At 46.1% G+C, this 14,122-nt stretch overlaps 1 protein-coding gene across 1 annotated transcript in view; it reads right to left on the minus strand.

The window, feature by feature from the left end:
* CARMIL2 (capping protein regulator and myosin 1 linker 2) overlaps positions 1 to 5,736 on the minus strand; it is a 96,980-nt gene extending 91,244 nt beyond the window's left edge. Inside the window, exon 1 of the mRNA XM_032231128.1 lies at positions 5,697 to 5,736. Coding sequence (XP_032087019.1) covers positions 5,697 to 5,736 — 40 coding nt within the window. The remainder of the gene's footprint in view (positions 1 to 5,696) is intronic.
* Positions 5,737 to 14,122: the final 8,386 nt, after the last annotated feature.

A 14,122-nucleotide genomic window follows, 5' to 3' on the forward strand; every position in this document is an offset into this window, starting at 1 on the left:
GGGCTGGGAAACCCTCTTCTTCTTTAGGTAGATGTTTTGCTTATTACAATTATTTGCATACTGCCCAACCCCAAAAGTCAAGCTATAACAAAGACCTGACATAGAACAGCAATTTAAAGGAAGCAAATCAGTCAAATGCCCCAAACTCCAGCCTTTGGAAGGAGGTCAGAATAAAATGATTTGTATGGCCTTGTGGAAGGTCAACCGTGAGGGGGTAAGGTGTATCTCCATGATAGGGAGGTGTATAGCATTAGGGCTACCAATGGGATTCAATTTTTTTTACTACCAATTCTGTGGGCGTGGCTTGGTGGGCATGGCATGGCTTGGTGGGCGTAGCGTTGCAAGGATACTGCAAAATCCCCATTCCCTCCCCACTCCAGGGGAAGGATATTGCAAAATCCCCATTTCCTCCCGATCAGCTGGGAATCGGGAGGCAGAGAATAGATAGGAAGCGGGGATAGTCAGAGGTGGTATTTACCGGTTCTACGAACTACTCAAAATTTCCGCTACCGGCTCTCCAGAACTGATCAGAACCTGCTGAATGCCACCTCTGCTATTATGGAGAAAACGTATCTCTAGATCAGTGGTTCTCAACCTTCCAAACCCTTTAATACAGTTCCTCATGTTGTGGTGACCCCCAACCATAAAATTGGTGTCTTGGTTCCTAAGACCATCGAAAATATGTGTTTTCCGATGGTCTTAGGCGACCCCTGTGAAAGGGTCGTTCGACCCCCAAAGGGGTCCCGACAGGTTGAGAACCACTGCTCTAGATCCTAAGTTTAGAGGGGGTGTATCGGGGGGGGGGGGTTCCTGCCAGTTCTAACCTCTTCTATAGAAGAGGTTCCACAAATCTACAGTGCCGTTTAGAACCGGTTCCAGCTCCCTCCCCCTGCCCATCCATACATCAAGATGAAGAGCGAGAGGAGGAATGCTGGGAGTTGACGTCCACAAGTCTTAAAGCTGTCAAGTTTGAACACCCCGGGGGGCTTTTTTTCTAAAGGGTTAGGGGTGCAAGGGTCTTGTAACTTGACAGCTTTAAGACTTGCGTGCTTCAAATGCCAGAGTTTCTGAGCCAACATTTTGGTTGCTAGGCAAGAGCGTTGTTAAGTGAGTTTCACCACGTTTTACAAGTTGGCCATGCCCACCCGGTCACATGGCCAGCAAGCCACTCCCACAAAGCAGGCCACACCTACAGAAGAGGTTCTAAAAAAATTTGAAACCCACCACTGGGGTGTATGTTGAATCCCTAAACAGTAGCTGTCTCTGTGATCTCAAAGAAGTGGAAGAATTATTCCGAAGGAAACAATGCAGACCAGCCATGGAAAGTTGAGTTACTTTAAAGATAAACTGACATAGAATTGACATCGGACCTGGATACCTGAGAGACCGACTCCTGCCGATTACCTCTCTCAGACCAATTAGATCGCACAGGTTGGGTCTCCTCCGGATTCCATCTGCCAGCCAATGCCGGCTGGCGACTCCCCGGGGGAGGGCCTTCTCTGTTGCAGCTCCGGCCCTCTGGAACGAGCTCCCTGTTGAGATCCGGACCCTTACTACCCTCCCGGCCTTCTGCAAAGCCACCAAGTCCTGGCTGTTCCAGCAGGCTGGGGGGAGCTGAGAAGCATCTACCTCCACGGAAATTGTGAATGTTGGTTTTGTTTTTAATATGTTGTCTTTTTCTCGTTCCCCCCCTTTCCCTTGTCTTTTGTGAGCCGCCCGGAGTCCTCCGGGAGTGGGTGGCATACAAGACAAATAAATAAATAAATACATTGGGACTTTGTTTTTAAATCTATACAAAAAACCCTCCATGTTTCAATGTTTTGAGAAACAAAGATGAGGAACATTGCACAGTTGAGAACGATGCCCACTTTGCATCGAGCTCAGAAGCCAACAAGGAACTCCCAGCTGCTGCTGCGTCTCGTCCACCTGAAGCTCCCAAATAATCTCCAAAGGTAGGTCAGGTAGATCATGCAGCAGCAGCAGCCCAATTATGCAGTCACGAAGGCAAGGTATGAAGGCACCGTTCTTTTATAGGAAGAATAATGCTTGCATTCAGAAGCTTGCAGCTGCGCGAGCGATTGTGGGTGCACCTCGGTACACCTATGTTACACCTATCCTCCACGAGCTGCACTGGCTACCGATCGGTCTCCGGATACGCTTCAAAGTGCTAGTCGTAACTTATAAAGCCCTTCATGGTATTGGACCTGGGTACTTGAGAGACCGCCTGCTGCCAATTACCTCCCACAGACCCATTAGATCACACAGGGTCGGCCTCCTCCGGGTTCCGTCTACCAGCCAATGCCATCTGGCTACTACCCGGGGGAGGGCCTTCTCTGTGGCAGCTCCGGCCCTTTGGAACGAACTCCCTGCAGAGATTCGGACCCTCATCTCTCTCCAGGCCTTCCAAAAAGCCGTCAAAACCTGGCTGTGCCAGCAAGCCTGGGGTTGATGAGTTCCCCTCCCCTCTCGACTTGTGTGGCTGTGTGATTCTTGGCTATTTTAACTACTTGTATTGTGTTCTATGTTCCCTCTCCCCCTTTGAGTTGTTCGCCGCCCTGAGTCCCTCCTGGAAAAGGGCAGCATATAAATAAAACAAATCTCAATCTCAATCTCTCTTGTGGGAGCTCCATCACTGGAGGCTTTTAAGAAGCGAGTGGACAGCCACTTGACTGGAATGGCATAGCGTCTCCTGCTGGAGCAAAGGGTTGGACTAGAAGACCTCTAAGTTCCCTTCTGACTCTATTCTTCTGTATTCTGAATAGATCTGTGGTTTAGCTGTACTCAGCCTGAAAAGTTCAAGATCCAAAATTTGCATTTGCACAATTGTTCTTTTAGGTGTGACTCAGCAGGTTGCGCAACTTCGTTCATTCAGAAAGTTTAGGATACGCTGATACAGCGTAGGATGCAAATTCAGGAACCAAGTTAAATGCGTTTTGCAAGCCCAGCCCAAATTCTGTTTATCTCTTGCATGTATCTTGTAAGACTCATCCCAGGATAACAGCCGTGATGGGAAGAGATATAAATTCATTCTTGCAAATCTTCATGCTGATCTAATTTGCATTCAGATACATGTGCAAAATTAATTTTTTTTTTCAAAAAAGCAGCGCATTTAATTTTGGTCTACAAATCTTGAGCTATCTTCTTCCATCAGCACACGACATTGTCAGGAAACATAAATAAGGATCCTGTCACGTATGCCCTGATCTAGTGAGTGTTTTTCATTTTTTTGTGATTTATTCAGTTTGTACACTGCCTGATACTCAATGGCTCTGGATGGCTCACAAGAAAACATAAAAAAGCACAGCAATAAAAGAAGACACAAAGATGGCACAACCAGCAGCAATCAAAACACACCCAGTCCTTCAAAAGGATTATACCCATCCTAATCAAAGGTCCTCTGAAACACCTCTAAGGTGGGATCCATCTGAATCATGAGCTTATAGACCAGGGGTGTCAAACTCGATTTCATTGATGGCCGCATCAGGGTTGTGTTTGTGATCTTGGGGGGGCGGGGTGGGCGTGGCCAGCTCAACATCACTAATGTCGGGGGCACTGATGGTTGCCTTAGCGCTTTGCCAGCGAAAATGGGCTCCCAAGCTCCGTTTTCAGCTGTTACGGCCTCCTGCAATCTGTTCTGACTTAGGCTTCCCAAGAGCAGGAAGGAGACCTCTTGTCCCGATAAAACCCCCTTTATTTAGGTTAAAGGGAATTCCTCTCCAGCAAAGTATCGGCCAATAGTCTTTCATGAGATTTCACAACTACAGACCTTGATCAGGCTTGGAGAGTTGCCAGGCCGATATCTTCCAAACAACACGCTGTAGCAGCAATTACTTGGCAAGAAGTCAGGAACAGATCTTCATCCTCATGAATTGAACTAATTGTCTCCTGCAAACTCCCCTCCCTTTTCGCTCCTCTTTACTTCCTATGGGAGGGGCCATTCACCGTCCACTTGTGGCCTTACTCCTGATTTGACCCTTGTTCCTTAGCTGTTCCCTTCTCCTGGCAGCTCTGCGCATGCGCACATTGGGAATAGGCTCCAGCTGTTCTTCTGCCCCACTGATGTCCGACTCCAAAGGCAGCTGATAACCGTCAGTCAGCCCTGGCCTCCACTCTGCCTCCGATGCAGAGCCTTCCCCAGACTTCAGGACTGGCCCATGTTCTTTCCCAACCTCCTCACTGTTTGACTCTGCCGCCAGCTCCGCTGGCAACTGGTGGGCCACAACATAACCCTCTGTCAGTTGAAAATGGAGCTCGGGAGCACAGCAGGTGGCCCTCCTGAGCTGTGTTTTCATTGGCAGAGGCACCGCGGGCCAGTCCTTCGCTGTTTCTAGGACAGCCCGACTGGCCAGGTCTAAGTACCCTGTGGGCCAGATCTGGCTCCCATGCCTGAGTTTGACACCCGTGTTCTAGACTTTCCAGAGCGACCAAGACATTGTGTGACTTCATTTAACCATAAGATATAAAAACTGCTGCAAACTGAGAATGTAATTTGTCATATCCTGTTTTGCTTTGTTTCATGCAAGTGAACATTAACCATTGTCAATCAAAGGGAATTGACACACTGATCACTATTTCTTTTTCCGCTCCTGCATGTTGTAAATTTGACAACAATCGGATGGTATACTGTAGCAGATGATTTTTTGATGGGGAGAGAGATTGCACCGGGATCTTCAAATACCTTTTGTGATTATGGAATTGGTCTTAAGTCTTTCGGAGTCCCTTTGTTTTGAGTTTCTCTAAGAGCTGTTGAAGGCTGAGGGCCAAGTGCCCAGTATACAGTATATAAGAGACAGAGGTAGAAAATTTATGTTGCCTGTGGCTACTGGAGCCAGCTTACAAAAACCCAGAGGACCACTAACTAACAGCAAAGAATTGGAATTATTTCTTTAGTGTCATCTAGTGGTCATCTGAATTTTGGCAGCCTTGAACCGATAGCCTCTATATTAGTTAGTTCGTTTACATTTTATGGAGAGTACCTAACCAGCTTGTCAATCAGAAAGGCTGGCAGTTTGGTGGTTTGAATCCCTAGCGCCGCGTAATGGAGTGAGCTCCCGTTACTTGCCCCAGCTTTTGCCAACCTAGCACTTCGAAAGCATGTAAAAATGCAAGTAGAAAACATAGGGACCACCTTTGGTGGGAAGGTAACAGCGTTCCGTGTGCCTTCAGCGTTGAGTCATGCTGGCTACATGACCACGGAGACATCTTCGGACAGCGCGGACTCTTTGGCTTTGAAACGGAAATGAACACCACTCCCTAGAGTCAAGAACGACTAGCACATATCTGCGAGGGGAACTTTTACCCTTACCTAACCAGCTACATCTAGGGAATTAGTTATTAGCCGTAGAATACAAGATAAACCAACATCAACCAACATTTCTAAACATTGAACATTGACTCTTGGACTACTTCAATTAACTTGAAAGAAATTGCTCATCTTCCTACCTACACACACACACACACACACACACACACACACACACACACACCTTAATAAACAAGCCCATCAAATATGTCTGCTTCGAAAGTAAGCTCCGAATCACCATTTTTGAGAACTTTATCAAATGGGGACACCAGAAAGATAGAGGGAAGTTTTCCCAAGCATCCGATGAGCATCCTGAAGAGGTGAGTAATTGTAGCAGTCTCCTAGCCTTCTTTGCTTATGCTGAGTAGGACAAAGAAAAGAGGATTTTGCTCACCGTGCAGTTCTTCAGATCTCTCTTTGAAGGAGGCAGCCATCTTCTGGCCTTCTGCAGAGACCTACTTGGAAGGAAGTGAAGTTTCCGTCAGGCTCAGGCGCAGCAGGTTACGGAGGGTTCAAGATGACAGTTTGGGTTGCCTTATCTCTTCCCCCCCTCCCCTTACCTTGAACTGCCTCTTCCTGTCTTCCAGCCACTTCAACTTAAAATAAGCCCCAAGTAGGGAAGCAGCAGATACCCCAGGTGCATTTTGCAAGAGCAAGTAAGAAGAGCAGAGGCACAGCAGGTGGGAATCTACTTGTCCTCCTACACACCATGTGCAAAGTCAGAAGCTCATTGCATTAAGATAAATGACTAATTAAGCAGCCCCGGTTGATGAATGAAAGCAGGGACTTGCGAAGCACCACCTCTCTCCTGCAAAACAGCAGCCTGAACCTCGCCTTCTCCTATTATTCACCCAGCTGCTGAAGGCTTCCAGAGCAATTGGTGGTGGAAGAGCAATGGCTCTCCAGAAATGGCTGAACTACACGTCCCAGCATCCTTCATGATTGAGGAGAGTTGCTGAGGTAATTCAACAGCCTCTGGAAAGCCAGAGATTTGCCCTTGTAAGATTTAGCCAAATTCATAGGAAGGACTAACAATTATGAAATAAAAATACATAAGCTCCTCTCTTGGATAGGAATGCTTTATTTTAGGGATTCGGGAGCTAATTACCCCATGATCTGGTATTCCAAAATCCAGAAGTATTTCATGAGAAAAGTCCTCCACTCCTCTGCTCGCATTAGAATTCCCTTATGCCACCAGGCTCAAAATTTTGGCCTTGGACAATCTGGAACTATGCCGCCTATGGTCTGACATAAGCATAGTACACAAAATTGTCTGCTACAACGTCCTACTTAGTCAACAACTACTTGAATTGAATTGAATTTATTGCACTTATATGCTGCCCTTTTCCCCGAAGGGGACTCAAGGCGGCTCACAATCCAAGTCAGGGAAGGGGATACAGATAAGGGATTAAAAAAGACGAACAAAACAATACACAATTTAAAAGCACACAACAACCATACCATTCGAGGGGGGGGGGCAAAAGCTCTTTAGCCCCAGGCCTGTCGGAACAACCAGGTTTTAAGGGCTTTGCGGAAGGCCTGGAGGGTGGTGAGGGTTCGAATCTCCACGGGGAGCTCGTTCCAGAGGGTCGGAGCAGCCACAGAGAAGGCTCTCCTCCGGGTGGTCGCCAGTCGGCATTGGCCGGCGGATGGAATTTGGAGGAGGCCTAATCTGTGGGATCTGATCGGTCTATTGGAGGTAATTGGCAGCAGGCGGTCTCTCAAGTACCCAGGTCCAATACCATGAAGGGCTTTATAAGTGACGACTAGCGCCTTGAAGCGTATCCGAAGACCAATAGGCAGCCAGTGCAGCTCGCGGAGGATAGGTGTTACGTGGGTGAACCGAGGTGCACCCACGATCGCTCACGCGGCTGCATTCTGGACAAGCTGAAGTCTCTGAATGCTCTTCAAGGGCTGCCCCATGTAGAGCACATTGCAGTAGTCCAGTCTAGAGGTCACAAGAGCACGAGTGACTCTTGTGAGGGCCTCCCGGCCTTCAGCTTCAACCTCAATAATATATGGGCAAACAATAGATACAAACTCAAGGTAAACCACTCCAGACTCAATTGGAGAAAATATGACTTCAGCAACAGAGTGGTCAATGCATGGAATGCTCTACCCAACTCCGTTGTCACTTCCTCTAACCCCCACAGCTTCAACCTTAAACTGTCTACCGTGGACCTCACCCCATTCCTAAGAGGTCTGTAAAGAGGCAGGCATAAGCGCACCAGTGTGCTTACCGTCCCTGTCCTACTGTCCCCATTTATTTGTACTCATTTCCCCTTTTCATGTCCATGTTTATACTTATACCTGTTAGCTTGTACGTGTTTGACAAACTAAATCAAATCAAATAAATAAATAGAACATAAGATCTGGGATTGAGTTGCCATGGGTGAATAGGTGGCAATATAAATTCAATAAATAAACAAAACATAAATTAACTAAGCTAAAACAGACTGAAATCCACACGTTGTTCAAATGCTCCAGTAAACCACCATGGTTTTGATTCGGCTAACAACCAACCCAAGGTCTATGCCCTTAAGAAAACTGGAGTTCACCAGGAACTAGATAGTTCTGTTGGTGTGAACTCTGTTTAATTCTCAAAAACTCATATCTGGGTTCAGACTGTAATGCTAAAATTATTTTCAACTAGGGGTTCTGGTTGGTGGGTCTCTGGGTTACTGACAAAGCAGTTTCAATTTAAGTTTGAGGTTTCCTAGTTCTGCTTGGAGTGATTAACAAATAAGACAAACTTTCATCCTCTCTTCCCCCAAATATTTTTTTTTGATGGTTCTGATACTCCATTTCTGGAGAACATTTGGGATGTTGATCTGTTAGCACTGGCTACCTGCTTCTGCAATTAGAGAGTCACCGTTCTAGAAAATCTCAGAACAATACCAGAGGGTAATTAGTTCCTGTTTTATAGACTTCCTACAAATGCGCGCGCGCACACACACACACACACACACACATCTCTGGAAAAACTATTGTGGGGGTAAGGCACTCCTAAAACCCCTCAGGGGTGGGGTGTTCTGTAAAGATGCAGCCTGTTGTGCCTTAAAATGGCTTCTACTGTACAGCGCAGTGGAGTTGCCATAGTAACGGCTTCACAGTACTCCACAAGGGGGCTCCCTCTGGTAAGGAGGAAAATCCAACATTAGAAATTACGTTTGGTCCAGGCCTTTCCACACTATAAATAAATACCTGGGCAACGCTGGGTTATTGGCTAGCCTAGTATATAATTCTGGCAATCAAGCCATATAAATAATAGTTGAAGAAACTATCCTTGAAGTTGGAAAAGAGGAGCGAAAGTGTTGTACAAGTCTATATTTTTCTAAAAGGTGATTGGCTTTCAAGCGGCTCAGCCACCACTCTACTGAAACCAAAGGCAGGATAGATTTGCATAAATTTAAAAGAAATGATATTCAGACTAAAAATCAGATAATTTGTTGATGGTAAATGTTCTTTAAAGTAGTGGAACAGTTTGTTAAGACAACGATGAACTCTCTTTTGCTGGAGATTTTCACGCAGGGGCAGATGCTCTCAAGATAAATTCTTCTACTAAACCTTATGTTGGATTAGATCAGGGATGTCCAACCTTGGCAACTTTTTAAGGCTTGTGGACTTCAACTCCCAGAATTCCTCAGCCTGCATGGGAAATTCTGGGAGTTGAAGTACACAAGTCTTAAAAATTGCCATGTTTGGACACCCATGGATTAATCCAGAGAGAACTTTCAACTGATACATGCTGTGAATCTAATTAATTTTACCTTGCCTTAGTTATACAAGAACCACGACATATGATCAAATGTAGAAACATACATTCTATTTTTTTGGTCTGATGTAGCAAAATTATTTTTCATGCCTATATATGTGTGTGTGTGTGTGTGTGTGCGTGTGTTATATTTGTGCTGATAAATAAATAAAGGGAGACTAGTATAGATCATCAGGTTCGAATCCCAGTAAGGGTATGGCTAGCTGACGAGAGCTAAATAGCTTGAAATAGATCTATACTAGTCTCCCTTTATTTATTTATCAGCACAAATATAACACAAATATAACAAAGGCAACAGTAAAAATATTGGGTTTCTGTCGTGATGGACTCTTGTGACGAGCCGATTGACAGATAATGGAAGCAGTTAGCTTCCTCCCATAATTGGGGCATACCAGGGGTTGTGACACTAAATATGTGTGTGTGTGTGTGTGTGTGTGTGTGTGTGTAGATTTTCACGGGTACATGTATGCAGGTCTTGGCGTATTCAGATCTTTTCCCGTGTAAGATTGAGAGTATCTTGGCGACGTTTCGACGAGGTCCCACTCACCAACTTCAGGCTGGTCGCTTTGGCTTCATGCTTTGCAGGACATTAATTTTATGTCCTGAAGCTTTAAGGTACTGGAAAAGGAAGGAAGTTTCGCATCACAGAACACAAGAACGCAGTAAGAAAAAAAGAAAAAACTTCCTCCCTTTTCCAGCATCTTAAAGCTACAGGACATGAAATTAATTTTGAAGAAACCAAATTAATCTCCAAAACTGAACACTTCAACAAGAGAATAATTATGGAAGCTATTGAAATAGAGAAACACCCCCACAACATGAATAAACGTGACGATACCTCCCACCTACCAGACATCTGGAAGCCAGCCCTAGTCAACAAACGAACCCCACCCACCACCCAGGCCATTACAACGCAAAACAACGGACACACAGCCAGCACCAATCAGCACCAATCTACCAATCATGATACAACCACACAGCCAATCAATTCACTTACGGAAACAAAACTAGCTCTCCACACATCCCACCAAGATTTATAGAAAGATGGCAGTTCCGACCACACTTTAAGCCGAAAACACCAGCCTGAAGATGGCGAATGAGACCTCGCTGAAACGTTGCCAAGAAAATCTCAATCTTACATGGGAAAAGACCCGAATACAACAAGACCAGCATACCTACACCCGTGAAAATCTATGAAAACACACACACACACACACACACAGTGGTCTTGTTGTATTCGGGTCTTATATATATCTCCAGCGTAGTAATATATGCTTAAAAACCAAAAAACCCCTTGCTTTTGAAGTTCAAAACAGGAAATCACAACAGGTGTATTGAAAAACTTGCTGAGCCCCAATATGTGGGTGATACATGGAATGTTTAATTTGCTAAGTTCCAAACCGCACACCACCAGTGAACAGAGACTGCGAATTTCAATACATCACTCAGGTCTGCTAACTTTTAGCATCGGTCTACATGGAGTCAGGGAGAAAGCTCTGAAGAATTTTCTCATAATCTCAGAACAGGCTGGGCTCAAAGATCACATTCAGCTCTGAAAACTTTAACCACCCTTATTGAATTAACTGTAACGGCTGAGGTTCCCATGATAAACTAATGTGAAGGAGTTCATTAAGATTATTGTTCAGCTTCAGCTTCCATTACTGAATCATTGCAAAGCTGCCCAACAATACGACTCATGGAAACATACCACAAACTATTCCGAGAGCACATTTATTTTCTGCTATTCATAAATTAACAAACACTATCTTAAATTTGCACAAACATTTCTAAGCCTAGAGTTCTGTTTGATTTTGAATACAGAAGCATAAAAATACAACCCTTTTTGAATTCGGAATATCAAAAAGCACGCAGGGAAGAAAATCTGTGGAATATATTCTTTATTCTAGTTTTGCAAGGCTGAGGCTAAAGGACTTCAACCTCTTTAGAAAACAGTGTTAATTAACTGCCCCTGATCCAGAATATTCTAACAATACATCTAAGTGCAAAAAGAGCCGTGGTAACATGCTCGGCAATGCAAAACAAGACAGAAAGACCTACACATGGATTAGAGAACTATAAAAGGTTCCCCTTGCACATATGTGCTAGTCGTTCCTGACTCTAGGGGGTGGCGCTCATCTCCGTTTCAAAGCCAAAGAGCCAGCGCTGTCCGAAGACGTCTCCGTGGTTATGTGGCCAGCATGACTAAATGCCAAAGGCGCATGGAACACTGTTCCCTTCCCACCAAAGGGGGTCTCTATTTTTCTACTTGCATTTTTATATGCTTTCAAACTGCTAGGTTGGCAGAAGCTGGGAAAAGTAACGGGAGCTCACTCCGTTACGCGGCGCTAGGGATTTGAAATCGGCGAACTGCCTTCTGATCGACAAGCTCAGCATCTTAGCCACTGAGCCACTGCATCCCTAAATGAAAGTATACGATATCAAGAGAGCAGTGGTGGGCTCCTACTAGTTCGGCCAAACCGTTTGTGGTTTGGTGGCCTGGGACGCTGGAACTGGCAGCATCTCAGGCCTGCCACGCCCCTGAACTGGTTCTCCGGGCGGCGCCATAGGCGCCACCATCTTGTTTTTTGCTTCTGCGTATGCGCAGAAATTTTATTGCACTGCACATGAGCACGCAGTGCACATCAAGTGCGCCCATGAATGAATCGACAGTAGTCTCTGCCGGAACCCACCCATGCAAGAGAGTAAAAGAATTGAAATGGAAATGGGCTGGTCCAGTGACGTGCGGTGAAGTTTATAGCTGATGAGGCAAAAAGAAAGAAAGCGGCTTTTGCCCGCCCCACAGCTAGGTCTGAAATAGAGGCGCCCCGCTCCCTGCAGCTATGTCCGACCCAGCTGCGGGGTGCGGGACACCTCTATGTCAGACAGAAATGGTGGGGCGCTTTCTTTAGGCTTTTGCCCGCCCTGCAGGGCAAACGCTTCCACCTTGCAGGCGCCAGAGCCGCAGGCCACCAGGAGTACGTCCCGCTCGCAGCAGAAGAGCGCCGGTTCCTGCTTCAGAGGGATGACTTGCTGCGACCCGAAGGGGTGCAAATTGTAGACCTGCACCATGGCTCCAGCTCGCCCAGGCTCCGGACCCAAAATCAACTGTCTCCTGCGCGATCCTCGCCTCGTAGCCGCTGCAAAGGCTAACGCAAAGGGCCCCGCCTCAGGCCGGTCAGCTGGAAGGAGGCATCAGTCACGCCCCCAATCCAGCCACTGCTTCCCACGAAGGCAGCTTCTCTATCGGAGGCTGCTTGAAGCCATTTATACCAGACGACAGGGCTTAAGGCTGCAGCCTACAATCGTTTACATTCTCCCCAAAGGTGATCTAGTTCTAAGCGTGGCTTTAAAGTCCCGGCGCCGCATCTGCCATAGAGTGGGACGCGTCCCGCTGTATGGCGGACGTGGTGGCAGGGCTTTAAAAAATAAAAAGCCAGCCTGAGTGCCAGCAGAGGCGGGTAAAAAAAAAAACACACACACACACTACTTACAATAATACAAATTACAATTACTTACAAATTACAATAATTTTGAATTCCTCCCCCATCCCTCCGACCCACATACCTTTTCCAGCTGTTTCACAGAGGATTTCAACTCTCCTCTTGTCTGCCATGATGAAAATGTAAAAAGGTAAAAGGAAAAAGGCAAGAGCTGCTGAGGTCAGGCTGGGCTAGCTGCTGCCAGAGTCCCCAATGGATGACGCTGCTTAACTGTTTAAAAAAAGCCACTAAAAAAGTGCCCTCTACAGGAGGAGGCGAGAGAACTAAGTGCCTCATCTACATAAGGAATTTTTCGGCTTTTAACCCTTGCTTAACTCTGCTCGAGTGATCATAGTCAGACTAAATGAGGCACATGGTTCTCCCGCCTCCTTTGTATAGGGCACTTTTTTAGAGGCTTTTTTAAACAGTTAAGCACTAAGCAGAGTCATCCACTGTGACTCTGGCAGCCACTACCTCAGCCTTTTTCCTTTTAATTTTCCTTTTCTTTTCATGATGACAGTGGTGAGGCCCTGCCTCCCCTGCCTGCACATCACTGGGGTGGTCATATAGCAAGGATTGATTGCAGGTGGACCAAGGCAGTCAGAATGGATCCCACTTGATAAAAGTTTCCACGAAAGACACCTAAAACAAGATGGAATGACATCAGCAAGTATTGTGGGGCCAATTGGCAAGAGACAGCTTGATTGGAAACATGTGGAAGAGGCCTTCATCCTGCAGTGGATAGACAATGGCTAAAATGGTGGTGATGAGGGTATCTCCGCTTTAATCCTATTCTACAACACCAGGTCCTCCTAAATATAATAATCAAAGCAATTCAACGAAGTCCAACATTGATTAGGCTTTGCAATGTTCACAACAGATAGTCCGTTAGCTTACCTGACTGGCTGTTTGTTCTCTGGGCACTGCTTGGAGAATCCAAGCATGGGTTAAATTCAGCCCATTAGCCTAGAGTTGAAAATAGCAATAGCAATAGCAGTTAGATTTATATACCGCTTCATAGGGCTTTCAGCCCTCTCTAAGCAGTTTACAGAGTCAGCATATTGCCCCCACAGTCTGGGTCCTCATTTCACCCACCTCGGAAGGATGGAAGGCTGAGTCAACCTTGAGCCGGTGAGATTTGAACCGCCGAACTGCAGCTAGCAGTCAGCTGAAGTGGCTGCAGTACTGCACTCTAACCACTGCGCCACCTCGGCTCCTGAAAGTCAAATGGCTCTCCAGTCTATTTTTGAACTGCTGAACTGCAGATAACAGTCAGCTGAAGTGGCCTGCAGTACTGCACCCTAACCACCGCGCCACCTCGGCTCTAAGTCTTGACCATGCCTCTCTTGGCTTCTGGATTCACCGGTTGGAGAATCCAAGCCAGTTTAGATTATAGTCATATCCACAATATTAAAAAATGGAGTAAAGTCTTGAATATGTCTCCCTTAGGCTAGACTGAGTTAAAAAACTGGCTTCCAGAAGCAGAGAGGCGTGGTCAAGACTTTTTTCAACTCAGTCTCTAGGCTAATGGGCTGAATTTAACCCATGCTTGGATTCTCCAAGCAG

The sequence above is a fragment of the Thamnophis elegans genome, chromosome 14, assembly GCF_009769535.1.
Source record: "Thamnophis elegans isolate rThaEle1 chromosome 14, rThaEle1.pri, whole genome shotgun sequence".
Taxonomy (NCBI): Eukaryota; Metazoa; Chordata; class Lepidosauria; order Squamata; family Colubridae; genus Thamnophis; species Thamnophis elegans.